The 23557-nt window shown below is 36.1% G+C and overlaps 1 protein-coding gene across 1 annotated transcript; it reads right to left on the minus strand.

Annotated features, from left to right (window-relative positions):
* Positions 1-16223: 16223 nt before the first annotated feature.
* On the minus strand, positions 16224-20520 carry LOC125238242. Its single transcript, XM_048145518.1, has 3 exons — positions 20348-20520; positions 20012-20267; positions 16224-16822 (listed from the first exon to the last, which is right to left on the minus strand). Exons 1-3 carry the CDS (start codon positions 20486-20488, stop codon positions 16500-16502), a joined length of 720 nt encoding a protein of 239 aa, XP_048001475.1. The 5' UTR covers positions 20489-20520; the 3' UTR covers positions 16224-16499.
* Between the last annotated feature and the right edge of the window lie 3037 nt (positions 20521-23557).

Below are 23557 nucleotides of genomic sequence, written 5' to 3' on the forward strand. Positions count from 1 at the left end.
TGGGACGTATGACGAAATGTAAATAGTCAAAGTTTTGAGCATAAAACGTGTTAACACGGATTTGCGAGATTTTTTGGAAAGGGGGTTATGCCTTTAGGGTCAGTTGTGTTTGATCGACATCGTTCTAGGAAAGGTCAGATCGAACTTTTATATGATAATTTAATTTTTGATTCAGGTTACGCGTGTTCTTAAAATTTAAATAACTTCAATGTATTTTATATGTCAGTAGGTATGTTATACAAAATTAAAATATGAAACCTTTTTAAAATTTAAGATTTTCTAAATTTTCTACATAAATTAAAGATTCAGAACATTCTCGAAATTTACGTTGATATTACATAAAAAATCTAATTACTGAATTTTGTTGATGCCTCTTTACAATACTACGTAGTTAATAGGCTTTTATTACGTATTTAACAGGCTTTTAAAGCCTATTAAAAAACAGTAAGAGTATGTTGAAGCCTAATGAAGACTTAATTATGTGACTTTTAGAAACAATTCTCAACAAAAAAACTAATTTAATAACTTCATAACTTCACCACCTTGGGAAAACGATCACCGCAAACGCTTTCTAAACTTATTGATCGGCGTCGTGTTAAAAATTGCCTCATTTGAAGGCACTTGGACGAAAGTATATCAGGATTCGCATATAGAGGACGGAATTATGTTAGCAACGTGTGTGAACTAAAAAAGAGGTCGAACGTACAAATGATGCAACGAAAACTTTCTTCTGTTACTCAAGAAACCGACATTAAGATGTAACTTTGTTCCTGACACGAATTTTTAAGTTTGGGTGGCCTAAAATTTGTTTGGAGATTTGGTTTTTAGTAAGTAACGTTTGATGCATTTGCTTATACAAAATAACAATAAGACATTTCGTATGTAGGTTCAACCTCATTAGGTTATGATAAGAAATTAATAATATTTTCCATAATTCAAATTTGATTACAAACTTTATAAAAAATAATTCTGATTAAAGTTCACTATTGTTTAGCATCACGGAACAATCGTATTTTGAATGTTTGAAAGATGTCAGAGCCTAATTCAAAGCGTAGAGGCTCTTTTGACTCCTTAGAGAAATGTCAGTGGTACACCAATTGGATGTTATCCTTGAACTTGTCATGTCATAAGATGCAAATAATACTTACTATAAACTTTAAAATTACACTACCGTAAAAAGTTTAAGACCAAACACAATGTTCAGTGTCATTGTTATAAACCCTTCTAAAAATCATAAAACTAAATTTGTAATCAATAGAAAACAACGTAATCTTATTATATTGATCGGCAACCCATTTGTTATGCAAGAAGACAACGATCCCAAACACTCAGCAAAGATCTGTAGAAGCTACACAGTCAATAAAGAACGCCAAGGTGTGTTAAAAATATGATTTGGCCATCGCAATCCCCAGACCTTAACCCGATCGAACTTTTATGGGATGAACTCGACCGTAGAGTCCGAAGACAATGTCCGACATCTGCAACAGCTCTATGGGAGATACTGCAATACGAGTGGAAATCCATTAGCCAAGAAACGCTACAAAAACTTATAGCAAGAATGCCAAGAATCTGCTCGGAAGTGAAAAAGGGTCGAGGAGGATTTTTCGATGAGAAAAACGTTTATCTTTTATTTCTTATTATGATCCCTTTTTAAAAATTGTTATACGCTTTGTTCTGTCGTTGTAGGTACTGAAAAGTAATATTCTCATAGGAACTTCATGAAATGTTGATTAAATTATTTGCATATATCGTGTTTGGTCTTAAACTTTTTGACGGTAGTGTATATCTATTAACCAGATGTAGGCTTTTGTAGCTAGTAATAGTTACTTCATGGTCCGATTACTTCAAATCAATCCTACAATCAATTTTGACATAATTATTGAACCGCTCTGCTGAGCAAAGTCTTCCCCTTAAATTTTTAATCAACTTCCAATTTAGTGTTACCTTCAGCCCTCTATTTATGAAGCTGTCAAGGTATTTTTTTACTATTTCCATCATTATCATCTTCATGCTATTTGTATATCTTATTCGAATAAGTAATTACATAAGTCAATATAAGGGCATTTTCAAAAGTTAGGACCCAAAATGACTGAAAGTTGTTAACAAAAATTAACTCGATGTCAGTTTTGTGACGACAATTAACCATGAAATTTCAATTGAAATTTTGCTTTACATGAAAAAGTTGGTTTTTAAACAAATTTTATTCTTAATTGTCGTCAGAAAACTAAGCTCGAGTTAATTTTTGTTAACAACTGTCACTAATTTTGGTCTCAATTTCTGAAAATGCCCATAACATAACAAGACGTCAGAATTTTTTAAAACTCCTTCATGTCTACTGACCGATATGACCTTCAAACCATCTTAAAGGCCGGCAACGTACCTCTAACACGTCTGGTGTGTCGGGTGTCTATGGGCGGCAGTGATCACTTACCATCAGGCGTCCTGTCTGCTCGTTTGCCTACTATCTCATAAAAAAATGTCTTATAAAAAATATCCCTAAAAATGAAAGAGCTGTCGACTAAGTATGCCGCGCCAATTCATACTATTGCAATGCGGATTCATTGCCAACGCATCCAAATACCAGAAACTCTCACAAAGATATCCTCAAAATTACTTACATAAACTCACGACTGTTTTCCCAAACAAAATAGGGAGGCAGATAATTTGAAAATGCTCAAGTTTCAGAGCCACTATTACCAATTTTCATACGTGTCGTATTGGTGTGATAGAAAAGGACAAACGAACTTCATCGGCTTGATAACTTTAGAGTACGTTTATGAATAAGGGGGTAAGTGTTTAAAAGAAAACGATTTTGTGATAGTGTAGTGGGGCCATTTTCTTCAAAGTTGTCCACCCGACTTTTTTTTTGGATTTGGAAATTTTTATGTGTTTTCCACTCAGAATCGCGAGCTCTTTCAATCCTAACAGGAGAAAAAAAGTGTCCCAAGGTTTTTTCCCCAATCCGTTGCCATTTTTTCATACATTTTGTATGGCAGTAACGGAATGGAAGGTTCGAAAAAATGTATGGAAATCTTGGGACATTTTTTTCTCCTATCAGGATCGAAAGAGCTCTCGATTCTGAGTATGAATCGCGTAAAAAATACCCATGTTACAAAAAAAGTGGGGTGGACAACTTTGAAAAAAATGGCCCATCATGACCGCTTGCTTCACACAGGACATCCAGTCGACAGCACGTGAGGAACGGGGTGGTGAAATTCTTCACTAGTCACTACGCAGGGAAAGGATATCTCCAAAATTATGCAACCCTAAAAACATTGCACAGATAATCAATCAGTGTTCAGCCACAAAAGCCTCAATACCTTAATTGTCGGCACCACAAAAGTACTATTGACAATCTTGCTCAAACAATGACATTAGAGAGAGCTCATTGTACATATTCAAAGCCTTTCCATAGGTTTCTAGTCTTTAAATTGAAGTGTGAAGCTTTAAACTTGCATGTGTAGGTATTATCTTAAGAATCATGGTAGTCAAAGTCATAAATATCGATACAGATGGTGTTCCAATAAATGTATACATGTCCTTATTGCCATGCGCTAGCGATGTGTATAGGTGTTTTTGGAACTCAATCAGTGGCTATTATTTAGGTGCTTTGGCTCATTGGCTAGTTAGACGAATCCGGCGCTTCTGCTGGCCTAGCCGATGTGACAACCGTTGGCGCTACGTGGCGGTCGAAACGCATTTTGGCTCTGTCGCACCACTATAATAATGTAATATAGGTCATTTAAATTTTTTCTCGTAGAAGTTTTTAAGTAGTATTCACTTGACAACTTTAGGTGCTGGTTTTTGAGATTTAAAAAAAACTGCCGAAATTCGGAAGCATTTTGGCTCATTATGTCAAAAAACCCTTTTTATAGTTTGTTAATTTTTCCATTTTTCCTTTTAAAATATGTAGTACCCATGATATAAAATAAGTTTTGTATGGCTTAGCACATTGTTACTGGCAAATTTTCAGGGGGGAATTAAGACTCCAGTGCCTATTTACTTTTTAACCGACTTCAAAAAAGGAGGAGGTTCTCAATTCGACTGAATGTTTTTTTTTTTTTTATTTTGTATGTATGTTATTCGATATCTCCGAGAATCATGCACCGATTTTCAAAATTTTTTTTTCATTCGATCAGGTATAACCCCGAGATGGTCCCATTGGCACCAAGTCGGGGTCTGATGATGGGATCTTGGAGAAATCGAGGGAACTCCTCAAATGTTATAGGCACATGTAATGTTTTTAGTGTATTTTTCAAAGGTACACCAGTATTTACGCCTGATGGTGATAACTTTATGTGGCTGAGCTGATGATGGAAGGTCAACTCCTCAATGGTTAGGAGTTAAAGGATAATTCTTTCACTACTGTACATATATTCGGACTGATACGTATAATATCACTAGGAACCACTAAAAATCAACAAATAAATAAACTTTTTAACAAAAAATAAAACCGCCTTCAAAAATAAGCGCGTTACAAAACACGGAGAAACTAAAAAGCAAAAAATAATAAACCTTTGAATTCAGATTTCTTATCGGATTGCAATAATCTAAACATCCAAATTATAAACAAATCAATTATTTTTGGAGTCGGTACCAGCCTGCGTATGGTTGGGTGGTGCAAACAGGAATAGCAAGGCGATGAACAGGTCTGGTACCGACTACAAAAGTAATTGATTTGTTTATAATTTGGATGTTTAGATTATTGCAATCCGATAAGAAATCTGAATTCAAAGGTTTATTATTTTTTGCTTTTTAGTTTCTCCGTGTTTTGTAACGCGCTTATTTTTGAAGGCGGTTTTATGTATAGGTACATGTCGCTATACTCCACCCTAAGTGCGTCCGATCCGATATCGGATGTCGGACCGATATCCCATACATTACAGGCGCCATCTTGGATTTATTCTATTGAAATCCTTCCGGCATCCGATATCGGATCGGATAATGTGAAAACGGACTACGCCGTTTAGGAATTGAAGGAAGGTATGGGAAAATTCTTCCGACGCTGAGTAGGTCAGAGCGACTGCAATGCAGACGGTCGCAGGTTTGATTATTTTTTGTGTGATTTAATTAAAAATATAAAAGCGACTGTGACGTTGGCTAGGTGTGTCCAGTAAGACGAATCCGTCGCTTCTGGGCACAGTTTGCATGTAAAATATAAGGTTTTCTCCTCATTTGTACGAGGCTAGAGTTGCGGGATTTCCTTCCTGGGTTCGGACGGTGTTTGGTTTCTTCCTAGTGTTGCGTTATCTCGGCTTACTTTGTAACTGATGCTCTGTTTTGAATAAAGGTTTCTCTTATTTGTTGCGTAACTTTTTTTAACACCCGACGCAAAAACGACGGGAGTGTTATAAGTTTGACGTGCCTGTCTGTCTGTTTGTCTATCTGTCTGTATCTTTATGTGTGTGTCTGCCTATCGTAATAACGTACCTAACAAAGCCACGATTTTAAAATAGGAGCATTCTTTTTTTTTGCCACTTTTATGAAGTGTGATATTTTTGTAAAAAAAAATTCAATTTCTACTCAGAATTACTAGCTTTTTCAATCCTAGTAGTTCAAAAAATTGTCCCATACGATTTTTTTTTTCATTCCAACCCCAACGTGTGATATATTGTTGGATAGGTATTTACAAATGAATAAGGGTTTACTAAGATCGTTTTTTGATAATATTGATATTTTCGGAAATTATTTTGTGGCCGGTTTTTCTTATTTTGTTACCATTTTCCATACAAATTGTATTGGGTAACAAAAAAGGAAGGTAACAAAAATGTATGGAAATTCTGGGACACTTTTTGTGTCCCAGTGAGATTGAATGTACTCGTGATTCTGAGTACAATGGACCTAAAATTCCCTAAAACAATTAAAAAAAATATATTGGCAAAAAAAAAAGAAATGCTCAAGAAAAAAAGTGCTCCCAAATAGATGTAAAAACAATCCTTGTCACGTGATAATTCAGCATAATCATCTAGCTTCAATAATCTGGTCTTCTGTCTATTTCATGAAATATAAATGGTGTGTAGGTATTATTTCAATGTAGAAGACGCAAAAATAATAATTTCTAAACGATTTCATGCTTGATTGTCAAATAAAAACTATAAATTTTCAACTATTTACTACTTATACTAATACATCCTCTTAATTTAGCACATCGTTGTTGCAATTTCAATAGCAAAAATAACAATATCACTAACATTCATAACATGATATTTGTAATTATGTCATCGTCGGAATTTTGACAATTAACACGCTTTTATTATACTATAACTATTTCAACTTTACACAAGTGTTATATGTGACCTACTTTTTATTGTCACCTATTCTTCACGTATAAATACTGTATGTCATATTCGAAATATGTCAAAACTTAGCTCTATGATTTGAATCGGATATAATTATTATTGTTAAACGTTTATTCAAACAAAAATAATTTGACATATTCGGTTCATATCGTATCCATAACAGATTTTGGAAGTTTCGATTGGGTAGAAAAACAGTACATGTAGGTACATTTTACAGTACCCCTGTACGATAGGCAACACGTTATTACAGTCCATTGTGACAAAGATCCGGTCACGCCTACATTAAACACCACAAAGAAAGTAACATGTCATAACGCACAAATAATACTTGTTGGTCACCGTAATGTGGGAAGTTTGGTTGTCAAGTGACGAGAGATAGCGATTTTATTAGCAGAAGGAGTTGGTTGGTTGTCACAAATAAAAATCTTATGGATAAGGCACAGCGGGGCAAATCTCGACTGGGGGGCATACATACATACAATCACGCCTGTATCCCATAAAGGGGTAGGCAGAACACACGAAACTACTAAAGCTTCAGTGCCACTCTTGGCAAATAAGGGGTTGATAGAAAACGAAACTGTGACATTGCAGTGACAGGTTGCTAGCCTCTACTCTCTACTGGGGGGCAATTGTAGTTCTACATGTATCCACTAAACATGCCTACCATATATATAACCGGTGGACACTCTATTTAATAATGCGAAAATTGTAAAACATGGAAAAAATGGACCAGTTACATTTGCCCCCAGTCGAGATTTGCCCCGCTGCAGGTACCTTATGTTAAACATGTTAGAAATTTCCTCCCGCGGACGCTCCGGCTGTGGAATGAGCTATGCCGATGTATTTCCGATTAACTACAGTTTGGGGTTCTTCAAAAAAGGAGTGTACAAGTTTCTAATGGGTCGGCAACGCGCATGTGACACCCCTTGATTTGGAGGCGTCCATAGGTTACGTTGACCGCTTTCTATCGGGCGGACCGTATACCTCTTTGCCACCGACGTGATAATGCAAATAAATGATTGTCTTATCTTATCTTATCTTATCTGATATGAAAAAAATATCCTAGCGGTGGCTGTTGGAAGTGATGGAACTATGATTCCATGAGATTTAACACAAAAATCTTACAAAATGAGGCAGCGCCATTTGTATAATTTGTGACGAATACAATAAAAGTATAGAATAGAATATAATAGAAAAAACTTTATTCAGGACTTATATTCAGATGACGCGTCACTGAAAAGGTTTCGACAGAATATAAATTACAAAAGATGTCACAAAAAAATTGAAATAAAACACGTCACTGAAAAAATTAATACTCAATAAAATGGTTATATTCCAGATCTTGGGTACTTTCTAGCTATATATATAGTATTTATATATTTTTGTGTCAAGGTTACCTTTTTCCGGATACTTTGACGCTGGTCTTCCGTGGCAACCCTTCCATTACATACAAACGGAACAAATATATATAATTTACAGGATATAATAACATAAAATAATAACCATAATATAACGACAAGTTATACTGTACTAAGTAAACTAAGCATTATAATGAGCCACGACACTTAATCAAGAGAAACAGGTTTTTATTTTTACTTATTACTATTATTTTATACTTTGACACAAAAAACAGAGATGTTATAGAATCGGCACTTAATTTAGACACAATTTTTGAGAATTCAGAATGTGCTTTTTATACTTAATTTTAAAGGATTGAACAGTACACAATACAGTATTTGTCTGAGAACGCTAAATATGTGCTCTGTCTTTTTTATGTGCCCCTGTGGCCTCTTTACTTTTTGATTTTGATTTTGAATGATTATAAGTAAAAAAATTCATATTTTGGCATTACAATTTATGAAGCTTCGCTATTAATAAAAAACTGTTTCCGCTACCTCTTATGATTTGTCGCGACATCCATATCACTGTCACAGTCATGCTAATGATCCTCAGATGCAAAAGTGATAATCATGACTTGACACAACCCTAGTCTTTGTCTCGAGAACTTCGAACATGGTATCATAACTTAAGATGAAAAGGTTCTCTCTCACTTTATTCCGTCGAGAAAGATATGACTTTTTCTAACTAGCGTTAGAAACCTGTTTTTATGTAGTTGTAAAATAAAGTCGCAAATGACATTTGAAGACACTGACCAGAATTTTCTATGATGAGTCATCTTCAAACTACGCTTAACTTTCATGCCAAGCGCTATTTCAAGTTTAGTTCTGCCTATGCCTATATACTGTGATATGATGATGATGTATATGTCATAGTCCACGCTAAAGAGAATTTTGAATTTGTACTTTTGGTTTTGCAGATAAATTTTCATCTTTCGTCTTAAGTCAGGTTGTTTATAATATGAATATAAAAGTAAATAAAATACAAAAACATGACTAAGAACACTCCCGATTAACTTAGCTTTCAAACGAAAAAAAAACTAAATCGAAATCGGTTCATCCGTTCGGGAGCTACGATGCCACAGACAGACAGACAGCCAGACAAACAGACAGACAGACAGGCAGACATACAGACAGACAGACACGTCAAACTTATAACACCCCGTCGTTTTTGCGTCGGGGGTTAAAAAACACACACAAAACAATATAAAAAACATATAAACACATTATAAAAAACTTAACCTAGGCCGCCAGCAGCGGGGCAAGGCCCAAGCTGCCGGTGGTTAGGGCTGCAGAGAGAGGAACCGTCGGACTATCCGCGCTGTGTCCAAGATCACCGCCTTAATTCTGCATCTGACCCTTGATCCAACCACCTAGCGAAAGTCTCTCAAGATGTTGGTCGAGACTCTTCGCTATGAGACTGTTCGCGGAAACGACTATCGGGACAATGATCGTCGAATCAACATTCCACATGGCGGTTATCTCGTGAGCCAAGTCTAGGTATTTACTGGACTTGTTTATTGTCAATCTGGGTGAATTTTATAATAAAAAAAAATGTTTATGTTTGTTAATTTAAGTATGAAAAGGAAATAAAGGGAGAAGGGATGGCAGAAGAAGAAGAAGAATTTAAGTAGGTATGAAAGAAAACATCTGGTAATAGATTTTCGTACCTCAAAACGAATAAAACATTATCCTTATAATTATAGTCACTCGTGCATATGTATGTCTGTCCGTCTGTCGACTAGACGTTTTTTTATTAAACCCGGGGTGTTATAAGTTTGACATGTCTGTCTGTCTGTTTGTGTATGTGTCTGTCTGTGGCATCGTAGCTCCTGAACAGATGAACCGATTTAGATTTAGTTTTTTTTTGTTTGAAAGCTGAATTAGTCGGGAGTGTTTTTAGCCATATTTCATGAAAACCGGTCCACCAAGTCGCGGTCGGAGGTTTTTAGAAAAAAAATATTTTGTGATTAGGTTATTAGTGAAAAAAATAAAATTTAAAGAATCTTACGAACGTACTCACGATAATAAAAAAAACGTTTGTTTTAAAACTACATTGAATTAATTAAATAAAATGTCAAATTGTATAAATAGTATAAATACTAGTCTAGAAACTTCTATAAGTAGAATAAATTCTAAATGTCAAAAAAAGTCAAAAAATTGCTAATTAGTACTTGTAATTAGTATTATTTTTTGCACGTTATTGAAAATTATTGTTTATCATAAGTTTTTTTTTGTCTTAATGCAGGTATGTGTTGTTGTCTACCTACCTACTTAACAATTACGGTGACAATAACCTAGTTAAATGCATGATGTATTTATGTAACAACAATGTTCTCATGGAAGTGATGTATATCTTAAATGGGAATAAAAAAATGTCTTCAAACCTATTAAATGTATAGCGATCGGTGGCCAGGTAGAGGCTCTTAACGCCTGGTACGATTTTCATAGCACATTTGTAGAGCTGACTGAATCGAATGTAGAGCTTGTACAAGTGTTACGACATTATACTTGTGCGTATGCGTCAATGAATGGGTAGGTATCAGAATTTATATATATTTTTTCTAGAAAAATACTTAAATACTGAGAAGTATGAAAAACAAATGAGTTTAATTTGAGTTTTGATGACAAATAATTAAAAAACCGGCAAGAGCGTGTCGGGCCACGCTCAGTGTAGGGTTCCGTAGTTTTCCGTATTTTTCTCAAAAACTACTAAACCTATCAAGTTGAAAACAATTTTCCTAGAAAGTCTTTATAAAGTTCTACTTTTGTGATTTTTTTCATATTTTTTAAACATTATGGTTCAAAAGTTAGAGGGGAGGACACACTTTTCTTTCCTTTAGGAGCGATTATTTCCGAAAATATTAATATTATCAAAAAACGATTTAGTAAACCCTTATTCATTTTTAGGGTTCCGTAGTCAACTAGGAACCCTTATAGTTTCGCCATGTCTGTCTGTCCGTCCGTCCGTCCGTCCGTCCGTCCGTCCGTCCGCGGATAATCTCAGTAACCGTTAGCACTAGAAAGCTGAAATTTGGTACCAATATGTATTTCAATCACGCCAACAAAGTGCAAAAATAAAAACTGGAAAAAAATGTTTTATTAGGGTACCCCCCCTACATGTAAAGTGGGGGCTGATATTTTTTTTCATTCCAACCCCAACGTGTGATATATTGTTGGATAGGTATTTAAAAATGAATAAGGGTTTACTAAGATGGTTTTTTGATAATATTAGTATTTTCGGAAATAATCACTCCCAAAGGAAAAAAAGTGCGTCCCCCCCTCTAACTTTTGAACCGTATGTTTAAAAAATATGAAAATAATCACAAAAGTAGAACTTTATAAAGACTTTCTAGGAAAATTGTTTTGAACTTGATAAGTTCAGTAGTTTTTGAGAAAAATACGGAAAACTACGGAACCCTACACTGAGCGTGGCCCGACACGCTCTTGGCCGGTTTTAAATAACTATCCAACAATATATCACACGTTGGGGTTGGAATGAAAAAAAAATCAGTCCTCACTTTACATGTAGGGGGGTATCCTAACAAAATATTTTTTTCGACTTTTTATTATTGCACTTTGTCGGCGTGATTGATATATATATTAGTACCAAATTTCAGCTTTCTAGTGTTAACGGTCACTGAGATTATCCGCGGACGGATGGACGGACGGACGGACGGACGGACGGACGGACGGACGGACGGACGGACGGACGGACGGACGGACGGACGGACGGACGGACGGACGGACGGACGGACGGACAGACGGACAGACAGACATGGCGAAACTATAAGGGTTCCTAGTTGACTACGGAACCCTAAAAAAAACCCTTAATTACCAAATTAGAGCAAAAGTATTCCATAAACCCCAATATTGCCCAATATTGTCATACTTGGAAGTTTCGACCCTTACCACCGTGATGAGATGGCCGAGCTATCCTTCCGGTAAACGATGGTAGCTGGTTCGAATCCAGCTCTGGACACTGGGAGGCCTTGGTAATTGTTGTATATGACGTTTCATACTATATAATCCTGTCAAATTTACATAAAATATATAAGACGACCGGTCTGGCTTAATAGTAAGTAGTGACTGCCTGCTACGTTCGTCCCGGATTCGAATCCCGGTAAGGGCATTTATTTGTGTAATGAGCACAGGCAGGCAATCATGGTCGCGCGATAAATGATAAAACATCAGGCCGCCGTCTCTATCACACTCTTCGTAAGTGCGATAGGGACGGCCTTATTGAGCTTACCGTGGGACTCAGTCAATCTGTCTAAGAATGTCTTATAAATTGTATTTATTTATACTACGATTATTATTGATTAGGTCTAAAATTGAGCTAACCGTGGGACTCAGTCAATCTGTGTAAGAATGTCTTATAAATTTTATTTATTTATACTACGATTATTATTGATTAGGTCTAAAACTTATGGTAGAAGCTTAGGTTCATATCGAATACCGTACTAAAGTAATCGCGTAGAGTAACATCTAGTTTCAACATCTCAAGTCTAGACGACTAACCGGTTCGTTGAGCAATGTTGTTTACTGAACTGGTTGCGGCCTTAACATTGACATCTAGATCGTTATATCGGTATGTGCCGGTAGATGGCGGTAAATTTACGTTAATTGATAAAGGATTTATTTGTTTTATACTTTAGTCAGTGAGGGCGATAGGAAGCGCTTAGCCTGGTGGTAAGAGCGTCCGACTTTCAATCCGGAGGTCGCGGGTTCGAACCCCGGCACGAACCAATGAGTTTTTCGAAATTTATGTGCGAAATGTCATTTGATATTAAATATCAAATTTTGCCAGTCGCTATTCAGTGAAGGAAAATATTGTGAGGAAATCGGACTAATTCGAAAAAAGTCCTAGTTATACTCTGGGTGGCAGATGACAGTCGCTTTCGTAAAACTAGTGCCTACGCCGGGATTAGTTATCAAAGCGGACTCCAGGCTCCCATGAGCCGAGCAAATGCCGGGATAACGCAAGGATTAACAATTACAACAAAAAAAAAAAAACCGGCCAAGAGCGTGTCGGGCCACGCTCAGTGTAGGGTTCCGTAGTTTTCCGTATTTTTCTCAAAAACTACTGAACCTATCAAGTTCAAAACAATTTTCCTAGAAAGTTTTTATAAAGTTCTACTTTTGTAATTTTTTTCATATTTTTTAAACATATGGTTCAAAAGTTAGAGGGGGGGGGGGACGCACTTTTTTTTCCTTTAGGAGCGATTATTTCCGAAAGTATTAATATTATCAAAAAATGATCGTAGTAAACCCTTATTCATTATTAAATACCTATCCAACAATATATCACACGTTGGGGTTGGAATGAAAAAAAAATATCAGCCCCTACTTTACATGTAGGGGGGGTACCCTAATAAAACATTTTTTTCCATTTTTTATTTTTGCACTTTGTTGGCGTGATTGATATACATATTGGTACCAAATTTCAGCTTTATAGTGCTTACGGTTACTGAGATTATCCGCGGACGGACGGACGGACGGACGGACGGACGGACGGACGGACGGACGGACGGACGGACGGACGGACATGGCGAAACTATAAGGGTTCCTAGTTGACTACGGAACCCTAAAAAACATCCACAACAACATTCAGTCAAACCCCCCACGAGTCATTCCAGGTGCAAAGGTTCCCAAGACGCTAGCTGCATTTCCGCGCTAGAAAAATAGGATTGAATGGAATTACTTAGTTATGTGAATATCTTCACGATGTTTTCCTATTTTTGATCAGGTAACAAAACGGACTCCCTTATAAGAGTTCTGAATGATTCATGGTTATTTTCATTAGACTTATATTGACCGGGATATAGACCGTGATTACCTTTTTGATTTCAGATGCAGAAAAATTTGCCAGGTATCGCAAATTAGTATTTCAATTTCTATAAATTGTACGATGTTCTATTTTTGAAATTATTACAGTTAACTTAAAGTCATTTGTTAGTCGTATGCCTCGAAATCAAAAAATCCTTGTAGCTTTTCACCTATTCGCGTTTTGCCGCGGTAGCGTATTTTGTTACTATCATATATTTTCAATAGATTTTTACAACAATAGCAGACTTTTATGTAGCGTTTATCACTAATAGCCTATTCAGTCAGCCGCAAATATTTTTAGTCGCATTTTACCTTGGCCACATATTATTGTATTACTTAATGGCTTTAAAAAAAGTCTATATCACTGGGATATAATACGTGGTCAAATGGACATATATCAACATCAACATTTGCATTAGTAATACTTTATTAGTAATACCACAATACCAGTGATATGCACAACGAGGTTATATAACCAGGAGAAAACCTACAAATGCGAAATGCATTTGCAAAACAAAACTATAGAGTTAATGACTTATCAGCAAATACCGACGAACGCTGTACCCACATATTTAAATATGATTTTATTGCATGTTTCGTTTATATAAATTTTGTATTCATACATTTGTAAATAATACTTAAGTAAGACTGTTTTGTATTTCTCTAAGTTAAGTGAATGTTATATTCTTTTTGGAGAAATAAATTCTTAAACCATAAACCATAGAGTTAAGTGCTAAAAAAAGGGAAATATCACGATATCTAATAACGCATTACAAACAAATATCTATTGAGGTGAAAAGCGACTACAGTGAAAAAAGGCAGGATAATAAATATACTGTGAATTTTATACACCATTGTAATTGGCGACCAAAAATCATACTACAAGAAAAAAATATTGTTCAGAAATTTTGAGATCGCGGCGAAACGCGAATAGGTGAAAAGCTACAAGGATTTTTTGATTTCGAGGTATATGACTAACAAATGCTTAAAGTCAACTATAATGAGATTACATATATTATTAAGTTGAGTCGGAACTGCCATAGAGTATCCAACACTGAAAAGTTAGCACTTATAGTTTACTCTGTGTTGTCCTAATTGACAGATTACAGTCGACGAATAGAAAAAATTAATTTCTTAATTTTTCATACAAAATAAATATAAGCTTCATTGTACGCCATTATTGTTGTCATATTGACGTTGTCTGTCACACTTTAGACTTTGCAGAATTCACAATACCTCTTAGGAAAAACTTTCAAGGGTAAAATCAAAATACAAGTTATTTTTGAAAGTCGCTGAACAAATGTTGGTCAGTATAAGTGCGTTTTCACTTTATCCGATCCGATATCGGATGTCAGACCGATATCCCATACATTACAGGCGCCATCTTGGATTTATTCCATTGAAATCCTTTCGACATCCGATATCGGATCGGATAAATAAAAGCGGACTAAGGGGTACCTACAGTTTATTTTTTGCTTTTGGTACAGGGCACACCCGGTATAGTCCTATTTACATACAAACCTACACCTCAGAATATATTTGCCAGACGTAAGAAAGTCAAGGTACAGCGGGGCAAATTTCGACTGGGCGGCAATTGTAACTGATCCGTTTTTTCCATTATTATTACACTGTGATGTTGAGTTCTACATGACTGTATCCACTGAATACGCCTACCATATAAAATCGACCGACAATCTATTTAATCTTGAAAACATTGTAAAACATGGATATAATGGTCCCGTTACATTTCCCCCCCCCCCAGTCGAGATTTGCCCCGCTGTACTATCAGCAGCAAAAGTGCATGGAGAAATTATGAATCAACGTGCACTTTTGCAGCTGTTAGTACCTTACAGGTATTATTTTGTGGAAAATTACAAATACCACAAGCTCTTAACTTTTGTACTTACTGGTATATTAAACTTAGTAAATTGTCTGAGATAGGAACTTGGAAGACCTTTTAGTCCAGCTGAGCACCACAAGATGTTTGCGGTCGGTCAGACCACTGTCTTGTTTTCTATATTCAAGTGAATTTTGCGGTACAGTAGATATTGATAGGATAATCTTTGTTGGTGTTGCAAATAGTAGTGACACGGCAAGACAATTGCAGACTGATAGAAAAGAAACTAGTTTTCAAATTAAGCTTGATTCAGTGGAAATTATCAATGATAATAATAATCTCGTCATTTTTACTTCGTTGGACATGTTTATAGATATCGAAAAAGCTGTTTAAGGAATAGAAAAAGTAATATAATCAAATATATTTAAAGTTCTTTATTTGTACGATTTGCAAAAAATATTACAAGTACTATGATTAAGTAATATATACAATATTATAATATGTATATTTGTATAATAATATACGACTACTTACCATAATATCATAATGAGCAATAATATAAATACAAACATCATACGTAGATAGATACATAAAAATAACACAAAATAAATCAATATAATATAAATATTGAATAATACGTGATTTAAATAATAATAAAAAGGATGTGTATGAGTTAATGACAATGATTAATGATGAATTATAAAACAAATATCACAGTTTAAATAAAATAGATAAATATAAAAAATGTCAACTAACTTATAATGATAAAATATAAAGTGAAATAAAATAAGGACTTAGAAGAAAGGACTAGAATTAAATAATCGAACAAAATAAAATTATATGTACAAGTAGTAGTGAGTATCAAAAATATTGTGAAAACAAAATACACAAATACGGATACCGTATAGGGTCTGATATAAATACTAATATAGTATAACAAGAAGGGCCATACAAACTCAGAACAACCATTTATGAAAACAACAACAGTCCCTTACAAAGGGATCAAATAAATAGTAATAAATAACCTAAGGCTAGAAATAAATAAGCCTGCTTAAATTATCTTGACATAAATGCCCGCATCTCGATATTGACTATAAAATAGCGGCCATAGAGTTGATCCTTGTGGAACTCCTTAGCTTAATCAGACTTGACGTGAGCGCCATAGGCGAGGTTCTGGGCATCATCAATGGATCGGCCCCAGCCGTGTCCACTGCTGGCGTAATGTTCATCATGATGAGGGTGGGCTACGACTTCATAGCTGGTCTCATGATGTTTGTGAGACAGAAGCTTCTTCAGAGCCAGGATACCGGCGACCAGGAGGGACACCTTGGCAAGGAGCACAGCCTTGGCGGCGGCGAAGGCGATGATGGCGAGGAACAGGGGGATGAGAGCGGTGATCTTCAACTTGGCGAGAGCCAGGAGGGGGAGGAGCTGCTTGATCTTCTTCTTCTTGCCACGAGCTGGAAAAGATAAAAATATTGTATTTAAAACCACAGTATTACTTCAACACCTACATATTCGATGAATCACTCTGTTTCCGCTACCCAGAGATTGTCTAGAAGAGATCGCTTCTTAGCGATAAGACCACCTGTTTTCTACTGACATGTAGTAAAGTGTGTATTTCTATTACTACTAAGGCGTTATCATAAAAAAGTGTTCTATCTACAAACGCTAGTGAAATGATACTACCAAATTAGATCACATTCAAAACATGTTTCGGCGCCGTGGTTACAAAATCGCCTGCGGCATAATGATTAGGTGGCAAGGTATCGTTTCAATTCACTTTTAAAAAATCTAGGTCAGGTTCAATTACTATCCGGAAATATCATATCTATCAAAGAATTAAAACCAGGTATTTGTGCAGTTTGTTGACATTATGTACAATCTTGAATGGCCAAATTGTATTGTCGTCTAGCCGCATTCTTTAGAATCTAAGTAAGTCTATGTACAAGTATAATAACGGTGCATGTGATCCTGCTTGACTGGATTTTGATTTACGGTTTATGTGACCTTAGACGCAACGAAGCAAGTAATTGAGAATTTTCATCATTAATCGATGACCGGTCTAGCCTAGCGCGTAGTGACCCTGCCTGCTACGCCGCGGTCCCGGGTTCGAATTCCGGTAAGGGCATTTATTTCCGTGATGAGCGCAGATATTTTTGTTCCTGAGTCATGGATGTTTTCTATGTATAATATAAGTATTTGTATATTATATCAAACCTTCTTGAGCTTACCGTAGTAGGATTCAATCAATATTTGTAAGAATGTCCTATTATTATTTATTTATTTATTAATAAGGAATAAATATGTAGGTCAATATCTTCTTTATAAATCAATATGCAAAACATTCTCATGCAAAACTAAGTACTGCTTTACATTATCAAGTAAGAAATTTATCGGTTTCTTGGTCATAAAGGGCATCCCACTCATTCGAAAGCAATTACATCTTTGAAAGTTAGAAGCCAGTTATGGCTAGATTTCACGATGACTTGCTCACTTGAACAGGTTTCCATGAAAGCTCAGTGCGACAGAAGGACCCGGCTACCAACTACTCTAATGACCGAAGCAAGAATGTTGGTACTACTTTCACGTGACAAGTGTTAAGTGGCAAGTGCGTACTTGTTCTCGTTTGGAATATGAATTGGATTCTAATTATGGTAATATCAGGTACTGTGCGGAGTGAAATCTACGCATCTGGATCAACTGGACTTGAAATGGTTTTGAAAGCTGCGTTTACACAGAGATAGGAATGCTTCCAGAATTCATTTAGATATTGTAGGTATGTACGTGTTTTAAATAAGGACCAGCGCAGTATGATATTTAAATATATACATACACACTTTGTCTAAACTGAATTTAAAGTTTCAAATACGGAAATAACATGCTTTTTTGACTGTCTAAAAAATCATGTTAACACAATCAAGTGCTTACTCTTATACAATACCTACCTACACGGTTCAATAAAGCATCAAGTATGCCATTTCGTACTTTTTTTTTCAAAAATAAGCTTTCAATAAAATTTTAAATACAGAAATGCAAAAGGTCGTCGACACAGTAAACGGTACGAAAGTCAAGTTTGCATTTTACATAATAAAATGCGATGGCAACAAGTCCTTGATTGCAAAAGGTTTACGAGGAGATACCGTTGGCAGTATCAAAGATGTAAACAAACACCATACTGCTAAGAAATAAGGTGCTAAATTGTAAAGGTAGTACGGTCAACAAGTCAAGTTCACAGCTATAGAGTTATATAGGTTTCGTGTAACCGATGCTGATGCTACATGAGTACATGACCTGACAGGCATTGAAGCGAGTCTAGAAATCTACGACAGACAGAGATTTGTGGCGGTCATTCAACGCATCCGTCTTTCTCGGTAACATGATGTGAGTGTCGGTCTAGTTTGACGTTGTTGGAATAATGAGGTAAAAAGCTTTGAGTACAAAGTTGTGTACAAAAATGGTCAACTGAGAAAGGCACAGGCAGGCAGGCTCTTTAGCACAATTTAATTTACTGTATATGGTTATCTCCATAAGTTTTAAGAACATGTTATTGCAATTTACTAAATTGAATAACTGTATCTCGTTTACCAACACGTTGAAAAAGTAAGAGATCGTTGAAGAAGTAATTCGAAAAATTATCAATGGTAATAATTCGATAATAGAACCGGTATACGATTTACAATTTGAAAGTGTCGAATAACACTAACGGGTGTGAGTAAAAGTTGTTTTGCTCTCGATTAAATTGATCATCATTACTGACCAGGTGTCCATTAAATAAGCAGTTATTGTCGACCACAAAACTCTTTGTTTTGCTCCATTTCTTTTTTTAACCGAGTGTGAAATATTGAATAATTGATTTCTTTTTCTATTTGCATTTCATCATCTAGTTTTGTTGGTTTCGTAATGATTGCAATATTATGAAAACGAAAGTTCTTGGCAAGCTTTAGAAGCGTTTGTGGGGTAAACGTCTCACGATTTTTAGTCGACGCTAAGAATAAGTTACGGTAGTGTTATCTCAGCTTATGTCATTGTTATGCGTCAATTTAGCACGCATATTTACAATGTTGAATGCGAGTCTTGTTGTAAAGTTTAGATGCTTCATTTGTCTTTGGTTTAGAGTAAGGTACATAGTAGTTGAAAATATATAGAACTGATATTATTCAAATAACGAGGAAGTTTTTATTTATATTTTAGTCGATTTTCTAGTAACATTTTGTTAATAATGACATTTCCTATGGCCTTTATACGTTTTATTTGAAAGCTTTGATATTTTTTATCAAATAAGATGTTAAATTCAAAATTGGGTTTCAAACTTCATTTGTGTTTTAGTTTTCACTGTGTTTATTTCAATATAATTTAGACGAATTGTAACTTTTTTATTGTTATTATTAATGGGTATTTAAATAAGAGAAGTGTATTACATGGCCTCTAATTAATAAAATTAATATTTCTAACAAAATGTTTACAAATCACTTACGCGATTTATGTACAGTTTTACTAAATCACCCTGCCCGTCCTTTATCAACATAATAATCATTTCGCACGACAGCAAAATGATCTTTTAAGTTTTAGTTTAAACGGACATAGTTTAGTTCAACATAACGATCTAAGGGACAAAATTACTTTGATTATAACAACATTTTTCTTACCTTCATCGAGGGACCTCCTCATGCCTTCAACAGCGAAGGACGGCAGCCTGAACTGGATGACATGGTTCTCCAACAAATCAGCAGCAGAGTCCACCAGCCTCGACTCCACGAGAGCCTCCCGGGCCTTAGGCTCCTCGGGAAGAGGATCCAGCGCGCGGGCAGACCTGGGAGAGCCGCTGCCGACCAGTGTCACTCCGTCCGTCAGGCTCAACTCCCGCGCTGACGACAACGTCTCCACATACTTTAATGCCTTCTCCTGCAACCAAAAAAAACCTTTTAACTCATGCCACTTTACTGCTAACACTTATCACTGTAATCACATCACTGAAGTCCAACCTTCAAGCACAGAGACACATCGCCTTCAGCACACTCCTTCACCACACCCATAACACTCCCGACGATCCCCTGATCTTCCTTCTCCGCCATCGGCATACCCCGCGCCACCGCGACCAAAACTAGGACAACTAGGCACCTCATGTCGTCAACTTACAACCCCTAATGAAAGTCAAACACCAAGTGTGCCCACGCAGTATAATACGGTCTGTTTTAAACCAGTCACCCCCACCTCGGGTGTTACGTGCGCCCGAGAAAACTGGACCTAAAAGTCGACGATTAAGGTGCTACCGAAATGATATCACACTGATACGCGTTGCGTGGATGCACGGTTTTCGGGGTTCATTAACATTTCGTGTGCATGTGTGTGTGTGATCCCGGATCAGTGGACGCGCCACATTGTGTGGGATCAGGCTTCTTCCCTTTGGCACCACTCTCGTACTCACAAAGTTCTTGGCACTAATTTCTTCAAACAACAAAAAACTATTTTCTTTTGAAAACATATCAAATAACATCTACTTCTTGTTACACAAAAAAGTTCAAAATTATCCAAACTGCTATAAAAGTACTGGTCTACAAAACGTTTTTGGTATTTATGTCACGCGTGGTCATTGGAATGCTATTATCAGACTGACTAAACTTTGATGGGTAGTTTGAAGTCGCTCATACGTTTCTTTGACGTGTGCAAGCATCTAAATAGTATGATTGAGCTGTTGAAATCCAGTAAAAGTTTCTAATGGGACATGTCTGACTTGGTATTTAAACATAAAAAGTAAAAGTGTTTAAATAAAATTGAAGCAGAAAGCAGCACAGACAGAAAACGGTCATTCTCAAGACGTAAGGGAGAATTCTAATTACCGCGACTCATCTGTTTTCAGTGGGATTTTAGTTCTCAATTCTAATTTATCAGAATTCAAATTCCACTGAAAGTAGAAGCGTCTCGGCAATTAGAATATGGACTAGACGATTGAGAATTACCTGGAACTTATACCACTCACATTGCCCCATAAATAAATAAACACTAGTGACTCCTCTCTAGGCCTGCATGGCTCCGTCAATTTAAAAAAACGGCCAAGAGCGTGTCGGGCCACGCTCAGTGTAGGGTTCCGTAGTTTTCCGTATTTTTCTCAAAAACTACTGAACCTATCAAGTTCAAAACAATTTTCCTAGAAAGTCTTTATAAAGTTCTACTTTTGTGATTTTCATATTATCAAAAAACGATCTTAGTAAACCCTTATTCATTTTTAAATACCTATCCAACAATATATCACACGTTGGGGTTCGAATGAAAAAAAAAATCAGCCCCCACTTTACATGTATGGGGGTACCCTAATAAAACATTTTTTCCCATTTTTTATTTTTGCACTTTGTGGGCGTGATTGATATACATATTGGTACCAAATTTCAGCTTTCTAGTGCTAACGGTTACTGAGATTATCCGCGGACGGACGGACGGACGGACGGACGGACGGACGGACGGACGGACGGACGGACGGACGGACGGACGGACAGACAGATCGAAAAAAGGGTAACTACGGACAAAAAAATCTTGTGTCTCCTGCAAACAACTGCAAAAAGTGTTTTGTTCCTGCCGGTGAGTAGATACTGAGCTCAACGAGAGGGCTCTGTTAGGGTCAACAACGTTTTTCTTCAGGAAATAGAAGTCGTAGAATGTATAGGACCCCATACACTCCACGACTCTTCTCTTTTTAACCCCCGACGCAAAAACGACGGGGTGTTATAAGTTTGACGTGTTTGTCTGTCTGTCTGTCTGTCCGTGGCATCGTATCTCTCGAACGGATGAACCGATTTTGATTTAGTTTTTTTGTCTGAAAGCTGAGTTGGAAAAGTTCTTAGGCATGTTTCATGAAAATCGGTCTACTATGTCGCGGTCGGGGTTTTTTTCAAAATTTTAATTTTAAAAAACTTAATACTTTTAATTTAGAACATAGTATTTAGATTATCACCTCTGTAGCTACAGCCATTCATAGGGTATTGTAACTGATAGCATAAATTAAGGTGGTCTACATATTAGGACAAAAAACTTTCCATACGAGGGGTTAGTTACCTCTGCAGCTTGTTACACATTAATTTGGCAGAGTCTTAGCAAAGAACATGTTAAGTAAGGTCAGGTTCATTATTATCGCTTGACTATCTAACTTTATTCTACGGTCTATTGACTATTCATAACTCTTGTCCAACCAGTCTAGATTTGAAAAAGCTCGCATTTAATTACTTGAAAGTAAAAACTGCTGTATCAAATATTGATATCAAATGGTTTGGCTGCTTCATCATTTTGTATAGTTGATTGGATCACAGTACATATCATTATGTGGAAGAGTCACGTTGTAAATTTTATTGAAGTTAACTTTGTACTATTTTTTCTGTAAGTACAAGGATCAAATTTAAAGGTCTGTTACAGATCGTTTCACGGAAGCTAGCATGAATGTAATGGAAAAAGATGGTTGTTTTAGTGACCTGTCAGTATCGATAATATCGGCCCGCGCAAATGATCAAATCGTTACAGTCTTTTTGACACATAATTATATTATAAAATCAGCCTTAAGAATTTAAGGAAACTTAGTGTTTAAAAAAACCTTATAGCAAACCTTAAATATGCAGACATTAAACGACGATACGAACTATACATTATCCCAAAGTTTCATCCGTGAGAAAATGAAGGTCTGGCGGCTCTGGACTTCTTAGTCCACTGCTTTTAAACTGAAAAATGTTATTGACTAATTTAATTTACATTTATTAAATACAAAAAATCATAACCAATAATCGTGATAAGTCATAAGTCCAAATCCATAGTCCATATCTGAGCTCAGTCCTTGAGGATTTAATCAACCCAAAGTGCATCAGGTGCAACTCAAAAGCGCCGTACAGAGCGCACCGGCGCGTCGCATCCGCGCCGGTGCAGCTTTCTGATACTAAAGTGGAGTCCGGCTTCAATTAGAAAAGTTGTTTCCCATTAAGGCTTTGTTTACTCATAGACCGGTCAGGATTTCATACTGGACATAGTGCTGGTAGCAAGTCTTTCGAGTCTAAGAAATAGACTCGACTTACGAAACTATGTGTTAAAAAACTTCTCGAAGCTTTTGAGTCTGAATTAGAAGAACAAAACTCTTTTTACGAATTTTCTGATGTCCCAATTGAGTCCTTTGATGAGTTAATATCTAAATAATACCAGTAAAGAAAATAAAATTTAGT

The sequence above is a fragment of the Leguminivora glycinivorella genome, chromosome 23 (genome assembly GCF_023078275.1).
Source record: "Leguminivora glycinivorella isolate SPB_JAAS2020 chromosome 23, LegGlyc_1.1, whole genome shotgun sequence".
NCBI classification, from domain to species: Eukaryota; Metazoa; Arthropoda; class Insecta; order Lepidoptera; family Tortricidae; genus Leguminivora; species Leguminivora glycinivorella.

Excerpts from the sequence above, each read along its gene's own strand:
- LOC125238242 (XM_048145518.1), bottom strand. The coding sequence starts at position 20,488 with ATGAGGTGCCTAGTTGTCCTAGTTTTGGTCGCGGTGGCGCGGGGTATG. Across the intron at positions 20,268-20,347 it reads ATGTGTCTCTGTGCTTGAAG|GAGAAGGCATTAAAGTATGT; the intron begins GTTGGACTTCAG and ends TTTTGGTTGCAG. Across the intron at positions 16,823-20,011 it reads GAGGAGGTCCCTCGATGAAG|CTCGTGGCAAGAAGAAGAAG; the intron begins GTAAGAAAAATG and ends TATCTTTTCCAG.